This window comes from Entelurus aequoreus, linkage group LG21, assembly GCF_033978785.1.
Source record: "Entelurus aequoreus isolate RoL-2023_Sb linkage group LG21, RoL_Eaeq_v1.1, whole genome shotgun sequence".
In the NCBI taxonomy this organism is placed as follows: Eukaryota; Metazoa; Chordata; class Actinopteri; order Syngnathiformes; family Syngnathidae; genus Entelurus; species Entelurus aequoreus.
The window spans coordinates 30,395,901-30,416,462 of record NC_084751.1 but is presented as its reverse complement, the minus strand read 5'-3'; the positions used below and the strand labels follow the sequence as shown (position 1 = coordinate 30,416,462).

At 40.5% G+C, this 20,562-nt stretch overlaps 1 protein-coding gene across 1 annotated transcript in view; it reads left to right on the top strand.

Moving 5' to 3' along the window:
* Positions 1 to 20,357, top strand: part of cdk9 (cyclin-dependent kinase 9 (CDC2-related kinase)) — a 32,217-nt gene extending 11,860 nt beyond the window's left edge. Inside the window, exons 5-8 of the mRNA XM_062032007.1 lie at positions 4,980 to 5,146; positions 12,077 to 12,248; positions 12,371 to 12,519; positions 18,906 to 20,357. Coding sequence (XP_061887991.1) covers positions 4,980 to 5,146; positions 12,077 to 12,248; positions 12,371 to 12,519; positions 18,906 to 19,274 — 857 coding nt within the window. The 3' untranslated portion in view covers positions 19,275 to 20,357. The remainder of the gene's footprint in view (positions 1 to 4,979; positions 5,147 to 12,076; positions 12,249 to 12,370; positions 12,520 to 18,905) is intronic.
* Positions 20,358 to 20,562: the final 205 nt, after the last annotated feature.

The window sequence follows — 20,562 nt, the reverse complement described above, 5'->3', positions numbered from 1 at the left end:
GACACATCTTAAAAATTAACAAATTCCAACTGCTATTGAAAATATTCAAGAAATCTCTAATGTAGCAGGACTTTACCTAAACTTAAAAAATGGGAACTGTTCCCCATCTATGAATGTGCGAAATAAAGTACTTACATTGTTCCTGTAAAGTCTAAGGTGAAATATTTAGGAATTAACCGATCAATAAAACAATTTAACTCTCAGAAAACAAACACAGAAGATAAAACCAAAGATTGTCAAACTACGCTAAATTTATGGCAACAAAGAGATTTGTCAATACTTGGACATATTTACTTAACCAAAATGGAAAGTTTCTCCCGATGTATTTAGCCTGCTTACTCTCACTCCATACCTACGGGATAATTAAAAAACATATACTTTTTTTTCAGATCAGTGCAGTTTATTTCGAACATGCATACGATACAATGTAATGCATCACATATTTCCAGTTTCATTACAGCACGTCCGAAAAGGAGTAGGAAGAAGCTAGGCTTATTTAATTGTACCCCTTCTCATACCATAGCGATTTTATCTAATTTCCTTGTTCCCCTGTAACAGAATAGTGAATAAATAAATAATATACCATCGTAAGTAAACAAATATTAAATACATAAATAACCTTTATCTCAAAAGAAGAAAAAAAAGGGTTCAAGATGTTCATCATAATTACTGTTCTGTGTACTTTGTGAACACTTGTTTGAACAGTCTCTTAAAATGATTCATATTGGTGCTTTCTTTGATTTCTTCGGTTAATCCATTCCATAATTTAATTCCACATACGAATATGTTAAAGGTTTTAAGTGTTGTACGAGCATACAAATGTTTTAAATTAGGTTTTCCTCTAAGGTTATATTTCTCCTCTTTTGTTGAGAAGAATTGTTGTACATTATTGGGTAGCAGGTTATAGTTTGCTTTGTACATAATTTTAGCTGTTTGCAAATGCACCAAATCGTTAGATTTCAATATTTGTGATTTAATAAATACAGGGTTTGTATGTTCTCTTTTTCCAACATTATGTATTATTCTTTGTTCTCCAACAACAATGCCACAACAATGGCATTGTTGTTGTTTCTAAATGCCACCATATCTTTACGATTTTTTTTTTCTGGCTTTGATTATCTGCAACATCTTTTTTTAACCATCATTCAAGTGTATGCCCCAACGACAGATTATGATGATGAAGCAGTTGAAACCTTCTATAAGGAGCTAGAGAAAACCATAAAGAAAACTCCCAAGAAGGACTTTCTAGTCATCCAAGGAGACTGGAATGCCAAAATAGGTACCGATGCATACGACCACTGGGGAGGAACAGCGGGGCGGTTTGGGCTAGGTGAAACGAACGACAGAGGACTGCGACTTCTGGACTTTGCTAAAAGCCATAAGCTCACTGTAGCCAATACGCTGTTTCCACATAAAACCTCTCGGAGAACAACGTGGCATGCACCGAACGGAAAGATACATAACCAAATCGACTACATACTCACGCCACAAAGGTTCAAGTCAAGCATCAACAAAGCCCGAACCAGAACATTTCCTGGTGCGGACATTGGTAGTGACCACGATATGGTACTAATGACGCTTAAACTTAAACTGAAGACTCCAAAAAAAAAACACTTACCCACGGTTCAGATTTAGTCTAGACAAACTTAAAGACCCACAAGTTGCAGGAATATTTGAGGCAAACATAGGAGGGAAATTTGCAACACTTAACTTAGTACAAGACATAGACTCACTGACAGATAACATGGAGAAAGCAATCATAGAATCAGCAACTGAAGTACTAGGGAAGGACAGGAAGAAAAACAAACCATGGATCACTGATGACATCCTAGACCAATGTGACCTCAGAAGGGCCCTCAAAAAGACAAAGAAGGATGACCCAGAGGCAGCTAAGCAGCATACCTCTGTGAACAGAAACATCAGGAAGATGATGAGGGAAGCAAAATAAAAGTGGATCACAGAACAATGTGAAAGCCTAGATGCAGGGATACGGCAGGGCAACAGTAAAGCAGCCTACGCAACGCTGAAGAAACTGACAAGGACACAACAACCTATAGCCACAGTAATAGAAGACAAGCATGGATCTCTACTAACAGAGAAAGCAGAAATAACCCAACGGTGGACAGAGTATTGCCAGGAACTATACAACTATACAATATCACCAGACCCCACCATACTAACCAATGCCATGAAGCCCAGTGGCGAATGCGAGGATGCACCAATACTGCAAGCTGAAGTAGAGGAGGCAGTAAAGAGCCTAAAAATCGGCAAATCACCAGGCATCGATAACGTCCCAGCAGAGCTCTGGAAGCATGGGGGGCGAAGCATTATAATAGCACTGACACACATCTGCCAAAAGATTTGGAAACCAAGCAGTGGCCCCAAAAATGGACCCAATCTCTGATTATCCCTCTCCCTAAGAAAGGGAATTCAAGGCAGTGCCAAAATTACAGAACCATCAGCCTCATCTGTCACGCTAGCAAAGTAATGCTGCGGATAATCCTGAACAGACTGAGGAACAAGGCAGAGGAATTCCTTTCCGAGGAACAGGCTGGATTCAGACCAAAACGGAGCACCACCGAACAGATCTTCAACGTCAGACTACTGATTGAGAAGCACCTTCAGCACCAGCACAACTTATACCACAACTTCATTGACTTTAAAAAAAAGCCTTTGACCGTGTCTGGCATGAAGGACTATAGCAGGTTCTCAGAAATTACAACTTCGATAATAATCTCATTCAGGTCATCCAAGCACTCCTCTCTGAGCTGCCACCTTACCGTGGTAGAGGAGTTTGCGTGTCCCAATGATCCTAGGAGCTATGTTGTCCGGGGGCTTTATGCCCCCTGGTAGGGTCTCCCAAGACAAACTGGTCCTAGGTGAGGGATCAGACAAAGAGCAGCTCGAAGACCTCAATGAAAAATAAAACCTATGGACCCAGATTTCCCTCGCCCGGACGCGGGTCACCGGGGCCCCCCTCTGGAGCCAGGCCCGGAGGTGGGGCCCGGCCGGGCACAGCCCGAAGAGGCAACGTGGGTTCCCCCTCCAATGGGCTCACCACCCATAGCAGGGGTCATAGAGGTCGGGTGCGATGTGAGCTGGGCGACAGCCGAAGGCAGGGCACTTGGCGGTCCGATCCTCGGCTACAGAAGCTAGCTCTTGGGACGTGGAACGTCACCTCGCTGGGGGGGAAGGAGCCTGAGCTAGTGCGCGAGGTGGAGAAGTTCCGACTATACATAGTCGGGCTCACTTCGACGCACAGCAAGGGCTCTGGAACCAGTTCTCTCGAGAGGGGATGGACTCTCTTCTACTCTGGCGTTGCCGGCTCAGAGCCTGCATGTTGGAGTTCAACCCGGTGGACGAGAGGGTAGCTTCCCTCCGCCTTCGGGTGGGGGAACGGGTCCTGACTGTGGTTTGCGCTTACGCGCCAAACCGCAGCTCAGAGTACCCACCCTTTTTGGATTCACTCGAGGGAGTACTTGAGAGTGCTCCCCCAGAAACAAAGTGCTGTATTATGATTGCTGGATGCAGAAAAGTATTTGGTCAGTTGTGGATATTCTTGATGCACAAAGCAATTCACGTAATTATGAGCAACTTTGCAACACATTTCCGTTTCATCCACCACTTTCTGAATTCAGACAATTGCACAAAGCATTCCCAAAACAATTCTTGTTTCTGGTTAAAAATTGTTTGCCGCGCTGCCCATTATTAATTCCATAACTAATCTTACGCAATACTCTGTTAACAGACAAATAGTGCACAATTTTATTCATGTCTGACAGTACATTTTTATCCAGGCAAACAAAACACTAATGATATTCTTACTAAGGCCATGTCCACACAAACACAGTTTCACAAACGCATATCCCAGGTTAAAACGATCTCCGTCTACACAAGTGTAGTTTCAAAATTAGCTCTGTCTACACACAAACACATACACCTGCTGTCATGCACATTTTGTCCAATTAGAAGCCTTGAGAAGCTGTTATAATAATTATTTTGATGTACCAGATGTACAATACCATGTACATGATCTTCACTGCACTTACACAGAGCCCTAGGAACATTATAAACACTTGTGGAATTATAACACGTTTAATCAGCAACATGGTGATATATTACATATGAGGTGAAGTGTCCATTATTTCAAAAATTAGCACACACTAACAAGGAAACCTCTTGAATAGTTAAGTGCTTAAGTGCACGGACGTGCGTGTGCCACTGCAAAACTTTTTCGAATGGCTATAAATTGCACTTTGTATAGAGTCATTTTACAAAAACTAAATAACCTTCTTTTGGGATTGCACATTATACAAATAAGTAAAATCCAGCAATGAGAGGAGTTTATAGTTTTAGTAATTGGACAAACGTAGGGTTTTCCTCTCTATGGGCATCACACCTTTAGCGCTGTGCAGACTGACCGCTTTGGTGATCGTTCTCCATCCAGTTCCTTTCAAAGCAGACCTTATGTAAATGATTCCACCACAGTAAGCTGTTTTTTAGTGAGAGTTTGTTTGGTTTTGCAGTCCCGTTCGCCTCGTAATGATTCAGATTCTGGAAAAGGTTTTTTGTGCTAGTGCTTTGGGTTTTTTTTTAACAAACCTTGCAACATGCAGTCATTTGTCCATCCATCCATCCATTTTCTACCGCTTGTCCCTTTTGGGGTCGCGGGGGGTGCTGGAGCTTATTCCAGCTGCACTTGGGCGGAAGGCGGGGTACACCTTGGACAAGTCGCCACCTCATTGCAGGGCCAACACAGATAGACAGATAGGCCGGGGATCGAACCCAGGACCTTCTTATTGTGAGGCACACACACTATCCCCTGTTCCATGTCTGTCGCCGCAAATCCAAACATCTGGCGACACCATTCTTTTAAACAAACTTGTCGCTTTCGTTCGCGTTGGCCTTGTTGATGCTATGTGTGTGAATCTCAGCCTATATGTGCTCGGTTGATTTTTTTTGTCTCCTTTTTCTTGTAGCAACTCAGTATAATCGCTACAAAGGCAGCATCTACCTGGTTTTTGACTTTTGTGAGCACGACCTGGCCGGGCTGCTGAGCAACACCAATGTAAAGTTCACCCTGTCAGAGATCAAGAAGGTCATGCAAATGTTGCTCAATGGATTGTACTACATCCACAGAAACAAGGTAAGGCAAATTTAACCACTGTATCTTAATCTTAAACAGGGTATCTTATAATGTCTTATATCCAACAATTTGAATTTAAGGCTTTAAAATGTGTGAAAGTCTCCTAAAATCTCATAAAAGGTCTTAAAAATCTATTAACGTTACTTTTATTTAAAACATGGTGTGGAGGTTGCCCTCTAGTGGGTTCTTCGGTCTACCACACACTGCCAGGAGAGCCGGAATTCAGGGTATAACACTGTTTTATTTTCATAAATAGTGCAAGGGTTTTGCTTTGCAGCAAAATGTTTGTCTGCGTCTTGTGTCTCTCTCGCTCTCTCTGGCTCCCACTCCAGCTCCAACAACATGTCTCATTCCGGCTGCTGCTAATAAAGGCGAGAGGTGATTAGATAACAAGGCCAACCTGGGCCATCCACTCACCTGTCGCTGTCTTCGAGGCCGGTCCTGGCACACCCCTCCACACATGGATAAACTTCAGTCTTGCTTTTAAATGTTCTGATTTTTGAGGACGCTATAACGTAACTAAAAAATGGAACCAAAGTAGGCTATCTGTGCTGTCCTGGTCAAAATTTATCACGCACCATCAACTAGAGTGCTGTGCGTGCGCAGCGTTATGTCGTCACAGCTTAGCATAGCAGCGGAGAAAACTTAACGAAAGCCCACAGCAAAGCTAAATTACTTGTATACTTCAACAATTTGTGGCTCCAGAACTATCAAATTTAAAGCATGCTTTAAAGCTGGTGGATGGAAACGTATAAAGTGTTTAGGACCTGGATGTGGAGCCATGGAGGGGAGGAGGGGCGGGATCTGGAGTCGGAGCCTATCCCAGCTGCATTCAGGCGGAAGACTGGGGTACACCCTGGACAAGTTGCCACCTCATCACCGGGCCAACACAGATAGACAACATTTATATTCACATTCACATCTTCCATCCATCCATCCATTTCCTACCGCTTGTCCCACATTCACATCTTGTCATGCTTAAATAAAAATGTGTCCTTGTTTATTAGCAATATGTTTTCCCAAAGTCACAAAAACAGGTAAAAAGGTATTCATGCATACCAGATACAAAACAAGCTGAGCAAATTTGAATGTTATCCACATTATTCACATTCAAATTCTGTGTAAGGCTTGCCAGCCATAATCGCCTTCTTTCTTTTTAGACAATCGCTCTGTCTGCACTTTTTTACAACTTTGTGTAGATACAGTAGGAATACTGTAGATGTTTTTATCAGTTTGCTCTATTCTGACAACCGCAAAAACATTGCAAAAGTTAACTATTTAGCTTAAACAGAGATGCTAACAGTCCCTTTCACAAACTTGTTGTGCTTTCCTCGACCATTGCTGACGTTCTAGTTGGGACATAAACCACTTGATATGAAGCACACTGCACCTTTTGCAAGAAAACAGTTCTGTGGCAAATCTGAAAAATGACTGTTGTGATGTTTGCTAATATTTTTTTTCAATTAGTTTACAATAGAGTAGGTTCCGGTGTACTTAATTTAAGTATTTTGTTTACCAATGTGAAAGAGCAGTGAATGACTTTATAGACTTACAATTTATTTTGTCCCTCCGGTTTCCTTTTATTTCTTTGTACTTTTGTCTGTATGGATGTGGTAATGCATGTGCCTCACAATACGAAGGTCCTGAGTTCAATCCCGGGCTCTGAAACTTTTTGTGTGGAGTTTGCATGTTCTCCCCGTGACTGCGTGGGTTCCCTCCGGGTACTCCGGCTTCCTTCCACCTCCAAAGACATGCACCTGGGGATAGGTTGATTGGCAATACTAAATTGGCCCTAATGTGTGAATGTGAGTGTGAATGTTGTCTGTCTATCTGTGTTGGCCCTGTGATGAGGTGGCGACTTGTCCAGGGTGTACACCGCCTTCTGCCCGAATGCAGCTGAGATAGGCTCCAGCACCCCCCGCGACCCCGAAAGGGACAAGCGGTAGAAAATTGATGGATGGATGGATGTGAAATGGTCTTAAATAATTTTTTCTTTAAAAAGTCTTACATTTGACTTGTTGAAACCTGCAGAGACCCTACTTAAACACACACCGTATAAAGAAAATCAAGAGGCACAAACAGCAGCATAGGAGACTGTAATGTGACTGCTCTGCCAACATTACATCTTGGTAATCAAAAAGGTCAACCAAAGAACAAGATTTCTCTACAGAATCTCATCTCTGGTTAACAAAAGCACCATGAAGATTCTAGCGGGAACTCTCATTCAACCCTTTTTCGATTACGCATGCACCTCCTGGTACCCCAGCACCTCCAAAACCCTCGAATCTAGACTCCAAACATCCCAGAACAAGCTAGTCAGGTTACTTCTAGACCTCCACCCCAGATCACACCACTCCTACCCACTTCTCCAAAGTGGGCTGGCTCAGGGTGGAGGACAGAGTAAAACAACTTGCACTGAGCCTAGTCTATAAAATTCGCTACACCTCCCTGATACCGAAGTACATGTCAAACTACTTCCATAAAGTAAATGACCGCCATAACCACAACACCAGGGGGAGTTCGACAAACCATGATAAACCCAGATTCCGATCTAACAAAGGTCTTAACTCATTCCCCTTCCATGCCACATCAATATGGAATGCACTCCCAACAGGTGTAAAAGAAAGTGCATCTCTATCCTCCTTCAAAACTGCACTAAAAGAACACCTCCAGGCAACTACAACCCTAGACTAACACCTCCCCCCCACCGCATCCCACCTCCCTGGATTGTAAATAATCAAATGTACATACTTGTTCTTATGCTTTCTGAGCTCACTATGTTCACTGCTCGCTGTACATATCCTACGAAGTCAGACCTACACTGTTTCAATGTCCATTTCTCAGATGTTATAATTGTTGATGACTGAAGTGCTGATATCAACCAAACCTAACCCCCCCCCCCCCCCCCCGCCCCAACCCCCTCTACATCCCTCCCCCCGAATTGTAAATAATTCAATGTATATACTCTGATGATTAATGTGTGTGATGACTGTATTATGCTGATAGTATATATTTATACCATGAACTGATTAACGTGGACCCCGACTTAAACAAGTTGAAAAACTTATTCGGGTGTTACCATTTAGTGGTCAATTCTACGGAATATGTACTGTACTGTGCAATCTACTAATAAAAGTCTCAATCAGTCAATGCATGTAAAATTGTGCGTGTGTGGTTTGGGGGTAAACGGGCTGATAATTGATATGCCAATTAAACGCATGCACATAAGCAAACATGCAGAATAACTAACTGTATAGCAGTTGTCTTTGCTGACACAGAGACATAAAAAAGCAAGACTGGAGTTTGCAAAAACTTACCTGAGGAAGCCAAAATCCTTCTGGGAGAATGTCCTGTGGACAGATGAGACTAAAGTGGAGCTTTTTGGTAAAGCACATCATCACACTGTTTACAGAAAACAAAATGAGTCAAACATGGTGGAGGTTCACTGATGTTTTGGGGTTGCTTTGCTGCTTCTGGTCCCGGATGCCTTGACTGTGTGCATGGCATCATGAAATCTGAGAACTACCAAAGAATTTTGGGGCATAATGTAGGACACAAAAATGGCTTAAGACAAAGACCTAGAGAGTTCTGAAGTGGCCATCGATGAGTCCAGATCTAAATCCTATAGAACATCTGTGGAGAGATCTAAAAACAGCAGTTGGGAGAAGGCACCCTTCAAATCTGAGAGACCTGAAGCAGTTTGCAAAAGAAGAGTGATCCAAAATTCCAGTAGCAAAGTGTAAGAAACTCATGGTTACAGGAAGTGATTGATTTCAGTTATTTTTTCCAAACGGTGTGATACCAAATATTAGGTTGAGGGTGCCAATAATTTTGTCCAGTCCATTTTTGGAGTTTTGTGTAAAATATCAGATTTTGCTTTTTTGTTTTTTTTGGTTTGTTTTTCTAATGCAAACAAAAGAAATAAACATGTGAATACCAAAGCATTTGTAATTTCAACAATTTTCTGATAGGGGTGGTGAATTACGTATCTGACCAATGCAGGGGTGCCAATATTTTTGGCCATGACTATGCGATGAGCTGACGACTTGTCCAGGGTGTACCCCGCCTTCCGCCCGTGTGCAGCTCGGATAGGCTCCAGCATCCCCCGCGACCCTCAAGGGACAAGTGGTAGAAGTTGGATGGATGGATGTATGAACACTATTTTTATCTACATGGGTAAATTTGTGCAGTTACACCTTATGGCCATCAGATGCAATCTTGCACAATTTTCACATTTATTTTTCTTGATTTATGTTATTTAAGTTCTACCATTATACTTTTTTTTATATTGCTTGTGTTGCTTTCATATGCACATTCAATTTCTACTTGAGGTACATGAAGCAGTTATCTACAATAATGTTTCTTCTACAAAGGACATAATTTTGACTCTGTTACATTTGGTTTTAAATAAAACTTTGTTAAAAAATGTCAGAATAGTAGTAAGTACTTTCTGACAATTTTAAAATACTGCGATAATAATAACCATCATAATTTTGGTCACGATAACCTTGATAATCATTTTGTATACTGTCACATCCCTAGTGTGTCTGCCTTTCCAAATCATCTACCAAGTGAATGTATCACAGGTGGACTCCAATTGAGCTGTATGAACATCTCAAGTATGATCAGTTATAACAGGATGCCTCTGAACTCACTTTTGAGCTTAATGGTAACAGCTGTGAATACCCATGTACATGTGATTTCTTATTTTGTATTATTTTTATTAAAGTTGCAAAATATGACAACAGAAAGTGAATTTGCCTGACGTGACATAAGCCAAACGTGATTTATCAAACACCCTTTTTTTAAACATAAAAAAAACTTTCAAATTTTACAAATTAAAATGGAAACAATAAATATATCTAAACACTCAAAAAAAAAAAATATGGCTCTTAAAGGCCTACTGAAATTAAATGTTTTTATTCAAACGGGGATAGCAGATCCATTCTATGTGTCATACTTGATCATTTTGCAATATTGCCATATTTTTGCTGAAAGGATTTAGTAGAGAACATCGACGATAAAGTTCGCAACTTTTGGTCGCTGATAAAAAAAAAGCCTTGCCTGTACCGAAAGTAGCGTGACGTCACAGGTTGAAGGGCTCCTCACATTTCCCCATTGTTTACACCAGCAGCGAGAGCGATTCGGACCGAGAAAGCGACGATTACCCCATTAATTTGAGCGAGGATGAAAGATTCGTGGATGAGGAACGTGAGAGTGAAGGACTAGAGTCCAGTGCAGGACGTATCTTTTTTCGCTCTGACCGTAACTTAGGTAAAAGGGCTCATTGGATTCCACACTTTCTCCTTTTTCTATTGTGGATCACGGATTTGTATTTTAAACCACCTCGGATACTATATCCTCTTGAAAATGAGAGTAGAGAACGCAAAATGGACATTCACAGTGACTTTTATCTCCACGACAATACATCGGTGAAGCACTTTAGCTACGGAGCTAACGTGATAGCATCGTGCTTAAATGCAGATAGAAACAAAAGAAATAAGCCCCTGACTGGAAGGATAGACAGAAGATCAACAATACTACTATCAGGAGACACCGAACCAAACACTGGACCTGTAACTACACGGTTAATGCTGTGCCGCCTGTCGAAGCCTAGCAATGCTGTTGCTAACGACGCCATTGAAGCTAACTTAGCTTCGGGACCTCGTCAGAGCTATGATAAAAACATTAGCGCTCCACCTACCCCAGCCCTCATCTGCTCATCAACACCCGTGCTCACCTGCGTTCCAGCGATCGACGGCGCGCCGAAGGACTTCACCCGATCATCAATGCGGTCGGTGGCTAGCGTCGGATAGCGCGTCTGCTATCCAAGTCAAAGTCCTCCTGGTTGTATTGCTGCAGCCAGCCGCTAATACACCGATCCCACCTACAGCTTTCTTCTTTGCAGTCTCCATTGTTCATTAAACAAATTGCAAAAGATTCACCAACACAGATGTCCAGAATACTGTGGAATTTTGCGATGAAAACAGAGCTGTTTGTATTGGAATACAATGTGTCCGAATACTTCCGTTTCAACCATCGACGTCACGCGCAAACGTCATCATACATAGACGTTTTCAACCGGAAGTTTCGCTGGAAATTTAAAATTGCACTTTATAAGTTAACCCGGCCGTATTGTCATGTGTTGCAATGTTAAGATTTCATCATTGATATATAAACTATCAGACTGCGTGGTCGGTAGTAGTGGGTTTCAGTAGGCCTTTAAGTAGCCAGACCAATATTATTATATAACATATTTAATCTGCAAAGAAAGTATAATGGGTGGCAATTATTTTTTTATTTTTTTTAAACAAAAGTTGGTTATACACTAAATGTGTGAGTACTTTTTGAGCACATTCAACAATACTGTGATAATAACCGTGATCATTTTGGTGACAATAACCGTGATATGACATTTTGGGATAGGTTGATTGGCAACACTAAAATTGGCCCTAGTGTGTGAATGTGAGTGTGAATGTTGTCTGTCCATCTGTGTTAGCCCTGCGATGAGGTGGCGACTTTTCCAGGGTGTACCCTGCCTTCCGCCCGAATGCAGCTGAGATAGGCTCCAGCACCCCCCGCGACCCCAAAAGGGACAAGCGGTAGAAAATGGATGGATGGATGGACATCCCTACTCATGAGTCACCTAAAATGTTAGATTAATAGTAGTGAAGATGCCCTTATAATTCATACATGATGGCATTTTATTTTTCTGAGTTATAATTCAGTAACCTGAACAGAGGTGTCAGTTCTTTTACCGAACATGCAGAAATGTGTTGAAGATTAACTAATAGAAAGGATTTGACTGAAATGCCAGAATAAGCTTGTGTGGTTGGATTCTCAAAAAGGGTTTAATTCAACTTGTACTGGAAAACACCACAGAGAATACTTTCTCATACCGATTGACCATTTGGTTTCATCTTGTATCAGATCCTTCACAGAGACATGAAGGCAGCCAACGTGCTCATCACCAGAGACGGCGTACTCAAGCTAGCTGACTTTGGTTTGGCTCGAGCTTTTAGCCTGGCCAAAAACAGCCAGGGAAACCGCTACACCAACCGCGTGGTCACATTGTGGTACAGACCTCCCGAGCTGCTGCTTGGTAAGAAGTGCCAATAGGCCGAAAACTTAACAGATATTTGGCAATAGCACAAACATTCTACAAGTTGGTGGTGTTCAACAGAGCTGATAAGGCAATCACCTTGTTGTTTCTGTGGGATCTAGGTGAGCGAGATTACGGCCCCCCTATCGACTTGTGGGGTGCGGGTTGCATCATGGCAGAAATGTGGACAAGAAGTCCCATCATGCAAGGAAACACAGAGCAGCACCAGCTAACTCTCATTAGTCAGCTTTGTGGCTCCATCACTGCTGAGGTACGTATTGTCCTCCTCATTAGATATAATCAATATTTCATCATGTCTCCTCAAGGTGGTTATGTTAAAATCTATTGAATGAAAGGGGCGGCTTACTTTCAATGCTTTGACATACAACTAAAGCTCCTTTTGTCTTTTCCAGTAGACTTTTTATCCTATCAGGTTTCACAAATGCAGGAAAATCATGTCAAAAAAATGTTGTTTCTTAAATCCCTTATCATTTCGTCTTTGAGAGTCACAAGTTACACTATTTTATAATTCTACATTTCCATGCACTAAATTAGTTACATATTTCAAATAGTTATTTTTTTGTATTTCAACACCTACTTGTGAAATCCCAGTGTCCATGCACCTACACTGGGGCGCGCTAATTTCTTTTAGCACAGATAAATGAATAACTTTTCCAGTTGACCTATGACATCACACCAAAACAAGGCATTTTTGCGGCTCCTCACAAATCGCTCTTTAAAGGGGGTCCGAGGCGAAGACTGCTGGGAGAGAGAGTTGTTTTGGAGGTTTTTAAGTACGAAGGAAAATACTTTTTGTGCCTCCTATACGAGGGTTGCAAATGACGCCACATTCGTTTTTCTTCTTTGCGGCTTAATAAACACGATGGCTAAGCAGCTAGACCATAGCGTTAGCGTGAGAGTGAGTGTAGAGTTTGATCAGAAAATGCCGTATTGCTGTTCTGCTCTTGGGTGTTACAGTCGTTCAAATAGAGAGATGGGAAATAGCTTTCACAAAGTCCCGAAAGAAGTGGCTCATAAAGTCAAGAAAAAACGAAAATGCGTCTAAGGAAATGGCTCTTTAAATATCACTTTCATCATCTTGTGGAATACAGTCAGACCACTTGTATCTTTGTAAAATTATTGTTTGAACATTGATTTTTTGAGAAACATTTTGTGATGCAGTCCAGTTATATTAGTAGTGTTTGATAGCAGAACTAAGCGTAAATAAATGACAATAGATCACATTAGTAATTTGTTATTTTGTGGTTGCTATGTCCAAATATAACTACGAAGACCTGGCTGTGCAAATAAACTAACATCATGTTCTAAGTCCTAGTAACAAATATTGTGATTGTTGGTCCAATCCACCGTATTTTCATTGACGATTTTCATAACAAACTAAAAGCTTAGTTGTTGTTGTACAGGAGAGCCAAGTGCTTTATTCGACACGGATGACCACATTATAGCATCTTTGGCAAATATTTGTTCGTATCACGAAAATATCCTTAATAGTATTAACAAACTACAAACGTGTAGATGAATAAATCTCTCGTATGCTCAACAGCATATACTAAATCTTGTAACGCTAGCAAACATCACTGAAAAACAGGGACATCTATAGCTACATAATGAGACTAAATATGAACTTCACAGGATAAAAACAAATGCAGACATGAATTGGAGATGAGACAAATTTTTGTAGAAGGAAACCAACTTCAAACAAACGTATCCTTTTTCTCATTAATCGTCATGATCACAGCAGCACGGCGCTCGTTATGTCAATTAAATACGATACTTAGCGATGTACAAATAACTCCAACTTTGTCTTTCAAGGATTAATGCTTAATTTGTGGACCCTCAGATGCAAATACATGATGTGCCGCCAGTCTTTTCCTCTCTAAATACAGTGTCAAGTGAACTGAGGTAGCAGTAAACTCTTGGTAATTATGAATGGTTTAAATGTTTTTTTTAAATATTTTTCTTCAGAGTGTAAAAATCCACTCCATCCCATTTTAAATATTTTTTCATGATCGCTTTTATATTTGCCTATAATATAATATATTTTGACACCAGCGGTGTCAAACTCAATCTAGCTCAGCGGCCGCATGGAGGAAAATCTATTCCATCCTTCCATCCATTTTCTACCGCTTGTCCCTTTTGGGGTCGCGGGGGGTGCTGGAGCCTATCTCAACTGCATTCGGCGGAAGGCGGGGTACACCCTGGACAAGTCGCCACCTCATCACAGGGCCAACACAGATAGACAGACAACATTCACACTCACATTCACACACTAGGGCCAATTTTAGTATTGCCAATCAACCTATCCCCAGGAGCGTGTTTTTGGAAAATCTATTCCCACGAATAGAATTCCACAACTTCAGATTATTTTACTTAGGCCCAAAACAGAACAAGCACATTCTGAAAATGTACGTACATATCACAAATAATCTTCCTGACAGAACACTTCAAGTAAGTTGAAAATTCTGAGGAAAAAATGTGTGCCGTTTCAAAAACATCATGAAGAACACAATGAATTTAGACTTAATCTAAGTGTATCTATAAAGCAATTAAACTTTTAAGTCACAGCCCATCTAGGATTGAACAAAACACAAAATAAAGCATACATAAAAACTTTTATGTAACTACCTCATTTGTCATTTCCACATTAATTCTGTGCTAAGTCAACAAACCATACAAACTGAGGTAGAAACTATTCAAGAGGGTTGAGTTACTCCCTGCCTTCGAGGCATCAGTGTATTGATAGAAAAATAAAAGCTGTGCAATGTGTGAACAATATCAACAAACCAACAGTATTGTAGTAAATCACACACTGTTCACTTTATTTAAATTTGCACAGATGACAATTTTCACAGAACTATATCAATGTTCAGTGTCTCATGCAGCAATTTAATTGGAGTTACCAATTTTTATTTTACTCCTGTTTTACATTGGGTCGAGGGGGAGGAGTCGAGCCCCGCTTTAGCTTGCTTGGTATACTTGCTCGCCCCGTTATAAACAATTTGCCTGCCTACATAATTACTATTGCGACATCAAGTGGACACATTTAGAACAGCAGTTTCTTTAATTTAAAAATGCAGCCCAATTTTACACTTTGCAAACTTGTCTTGCGAGCCGCATTGAACCTGTCGCATGTTTGATATCCATGCTCTAAACCTTTCAAAATAAGCCTAAATCTGCACGGATGCAGGTAAATAAACAGTAGCCTAATTCGGCTTAGACCATCGCCTGAAACCCAGAAGTGCCCACATGTGCCTCAAGTTCACGTGATTGCAACCCACCTATACTGTTTCATTTGAGGTTTACTGCGGTTTTGTGTACAATGCAATGTGAAGAGGTTTGTGTACGCCTTCTTTTTTGCCTTGTAATATGCTTGCCTCATTCTTTTCCATCTCACTCGTATTTGTTCTAAAGTCCAAATGAAGCTGGCATTCTCCATTACCTCAGCTACCTTCTTAAGTAATTCTGTGTTTCCTTTGTCCCCCATCGATGCACTTCAAAATGTTCTGTTCTTTTCAATTTTGAAGCAAATATACATTCTCTTCTTCATTGCAGTTGTTGCCTATGTTTTGATTGAATGGGATCCGCTTCCGGGTTATGTGCCACACATTGAGGCTGGCGTATGCGCGATACAAAGGCTCCCCTCCGACGGCGCACACCCATTCGATACAAATGGTTTCACATAATCTAGATGTGTTAAACCGACTTTTAAAAAGCCAAACATGTTCACATTAAGGTGTTTCCATTGCTTGTAGAATGCTTATTATGAGCCAAATTATTTGACAAATCATACTGATTCAGTGCATAAAGACGTAGTCACTGTCAACCGCTTATGTCGATGTGAGTCAGGCAATTTGATGGATACCGACTTAAACGGGTTCCAATGTAAGACCGAAATGAACCTTGGATATACTTTTCAGATAGTCTGTGAACAGCTTGTGTAGCAGTCTAGATTTAATATCTACTGAAAATTACTTAGCACACCCGTTATTATCCATCAGCAAGCAACATGAGGGAGCACGGCCCTTTTGATATACATAATTCAAACATGTTAAACACGCTTTCGTCATGTTCATGTATTCGCCTGCTTGACTGGACCATGTAAATTTGCACAGCATAATGATTAGATTTGTTAGATTTAGTGCTGTGGGTACAACAACTTTCTAATACTGGTTCCTGGATGTTCAACATTGCACCAAATAGAAAATGATCTCTTCGGGAGTTTGAGTAATTGAAGTGGTGTTCACCACCTAGGTGCCCAACATAGGTGTAAATAGGCAGCAGTAGTTTCATTTAGGTGTGTCCCAGTCTGTTATTGATATGGAATATCGTTATACCAGCAAAAAACAAGCATTGGATTATATATCAGCTTGCATCTAAACTTTCCTATGTAAGCGCTCCGATATAAGCAGCCGTGCAGAGTGTTTACTTTTGCAAACCTCGACCTCCAGTTAACATCTAAATGTCCTTCAATAAGCACAATCTTACATAAGGTAAACATGGTAGGTTATAGGCTACTAGGAACTAACAGCTACTGTACAGCTAAGCACACTATAGCACACAAGCTAGAAATACACAAGTGTCCTTAATTGAACAATATTGCAGTAACAGCACATTTGTTAATATACAAACCCCGTTTCCATATGAGTTGGGAAATTGTGTTAGATGTAAATATAAACGGAATACAATGATGTGCAAATAATTTTCAACCCATATTCAGTTGAATATGCTACAAAGACAATGTTCAAACTGATAAAAAAAAAATTGTTTGCAAATAATCATTAACTTTAGAACTTGATGCCAGCAACACGTGACAAAGAAGTTGGGAACGGTGGCAATAAATACTGATAAAGTTGAGGAATGCTCATCAAACACTTATTTGGAACATCCCACAGGTGAACAGGCAAATTGGGAACAGGTGGGTGCCATGAATGGGTATAAAAGTAGATTCCATGAAATGCTTAGTCATTCACAAACAAGGATGGGGCGAGGGTCACCACTTTGTCAACAAATGCGTGAGCAAATTGTTGAACAGTTTAAGAAAAACCTTTCTCAACCAGCTATTGCAAGGAATTTAGGGATTTCACCATCTACGGTCCGTAATATCATCAAAGGGTTCAAAGAATCTGGAGAAATCACTGCACGTAAGCAGCTAAGCCCGTGACCTTCGATCCCTCAGGCTGTACTGCATCAACAATCGACATCAGTGTGTAAAGGATATCACCACATGGGCTCAGGAACACTTCAGAAACCCACTGTCAGTAACTACAGATGGTCGCTACATCTGTAAGTGCAAGTTAAAACTCTCCTATGCAAGGTTATCAACAATAACCCAGAAACGCCGTCGGCTTCGCTGGGCCTGAGCTCATCTAAGATGGACTGATATAAAGTGGAAAAGTGTTCTGTGGTCTGACGAGTCCACCTGTTCCAAATTTGCCTGTTCACCTGTGGGATGTTCCAAATAAGTGTTTGATGAGCATTCCTCAACTTTATCAGTATTTATTGCCACCTTTCCCAACTTCTTTGTTACGTGTTGCTGGCATCAAATTCTAAAGTTAATGATTATTTGCAAAAAACATTTTTTTAATGAGTTTGAACATCAAATATGTTGTCTTTGTAGCATATTCAACTGAATATGGGTTGAAAATTGTATTCCGTTTATATTTACATCTAACACAATTCCCCAACTCATATGGAAACGGGGTTTGTAGATAAGTATCAAACAATTATAACTCAGACAATGTCTTCAAGGCAGAAGCGTATTACAAAATATCCCGTAAGGAACTTGTCCGCATCATTCAACTTACTGCGAAATTAGCTTAATTTATTGATTTATTGTGACAACTAGGTGTTGCCAAGAAACTAATTGCCACGCTGCCTAAATTTAAAGACATCATAAGCCAGTTCCAGATGGTTAATAAATAGGTTAGTGTTTTTCATACCTGTCATTGTTCTCTGTTTGACTAATTTCACTTGATAAAAACTTTTCTAACATTCCACTCTACAATATAATACAAGTATGTATAATTCATGGTGATATCGTATTGGATCAATATCTGTGTTGAACAACACTAAAGGCTCCAAAATCAGTATCTTATCGTAAATTTAAAAATTGTCTCAGGGTCACCTCAGTTAAATTTGGTTTTGTTGTCACAGTCTCTCGTACTGGCCACTATAATTCCAACGGGAAAGTGAGCTGCAGCACGGTTGACAGGAAGATCGTACACCGCTTGAATAGGACAGACCTCCCAATGAGTCTTATCGATGTTGTGTTTGCAAAATAGACGCATGAGGGCTGCCAGCATTGCTGCAGAGTTTTAACCAGTGTGAAGCTGAAGGTATAAGCGATGAACTGGACAAGGATGTCTCCAGACCTAAACACTACTCTACATTTGTGGGGCATTAAACGGTCTCTAACATCCTCCTGCTCCATCATGGAGGAGTGGCAAACAATTCAGTAACCACCTGTTTATAACAAATTTCAAGCCCAAAAGTGTTTAGAGCTGGAAAATGTAACACACTAGGTATTCATACTGTTTTCATCTAAGAGTGTACTCACTAGTTTGTTATTGTTCATGTGGTGTTTTTATCCAATACTACTTTGTAGTTTATTGATCTTCTTTGGGTTTCCCTCTAAAGGTGTGGCCAGGCGTGGACAAAAAATATGAGCTGTACCAGAAAATGGAGTTGCCCAAAGGCCAAAAGAGGAAAGTGAAGGATCGTCTCAAAGCTTACGTCAAAGACGCCTATGCTCTGGACCTTATTGACAAGCTGTTGGTCCTGGACCCCGCCCAGCGCACAGATAGTGATGACGCCCTTAACCATGACTTCTTCTGGTCTGACCCGATGCCGTCGGACCTGAAGACTATGTTGTCCACACACAACACATCCATGTTTGAATATCTGGCCCCTCCGAGGCGGAGAAGTCACATGCCCCAACAGCAGCCCAACAACCAGAACAGAAACCCCGCCACCACCAGTCAGACTGAGTTTGATAGAGTCTTTTGAGAAACAGACATTTTCTATAAATAAGTACACCACTGATTTATACACTGTTTTATATTCTTATCTAATGATCTGTTTGTGGGTGAAAAGAGAGACTTCAACTGACAGTAGCCATGCCAAGAGGTTTAATATTTAGCTTTAAATGTATAAATTTTGCTTCTCATTGATTTTTGATTGTCTCACGTGTCTGCTCATAGCCATGAAAAATGTGGGATAAACCTATTCCAAATTTTACACATGGGCAACTGTGACACTCCCAAAATCCAAAACAAAAACATTGTTCCTTCTTAATTTGAATAAAAGCAAAACCCAAGCCACCAAAATCCTGAAATATGTTTGTATGATAAGACCCCCAAACCCCTATCGCTTTTGTGCAATGTTCTTCAACTGAATTTTAAGACATATTCGAAATATGACGGAATATCGAGGTTTCCGCTGGGCATTAAAAAGCATTTAAAGTCATTAAATGGATTTTGCGAAAATTAAGACCTTAAATGGCAATAAAAAGGATTAAATAAAATGTCCAGAGGCATTAAATAAATGTATTAGAATAGGACTAGGCCAATAGTCAATACGTTAATCAATCAAACGATAAACGAAAATTAACTTAACGAGTCGGTCATTTGTAAATTGCTACATCTGTCTCTGTTTCTTTTCTTTAGCTTTCAAACTGGATACAAGAGGTCTTGTAAGCAAGGCCTGAAAGCGTGAAAAGTGCTGCCTCTACGGACACAAAATCAAACGGCTTTGTTATTCTCTTGTCAATGTAGGCTTGTAGTCCTAGGAGCTTTTTGCAAATTCCTCTCAGTAACGTTTTTTAAAGCAAAACATATAACAAGGAATCCACTGGCTATCTTATGTTACCATTACTGGTTTAACAGAACAACGTTTGACAATTGTTTATATTTTTCACATTTACAAAGTTTATGAAATAACACTTTTTACCGTTCCGAATAAAATTATTGTTGTTTACGGCTGTCAATCACCCAGTCTCGTCAAAACGTACGCGCAAGGAGCGCATGCACACATACAAAAGCAGTCCCAAGCGAAGCAACAGACAATTTGCAGTCATGTTGTTAAGACAGATCATTAGACATTCAATAACAGCTAACGCTAGCTATCCAAATTATCTTACAAATGCAAATGCATGTGTTACGTACGTACGTAATTATGTCATTATGTATGTACAGTACAGGCCAAAAGTCCACACCTCATTTCAATGCATTTTCTTTATTTTCATGACTATTTACATTGTAGATTGTCACTGAAGGCATCAAAACTATGACACCTG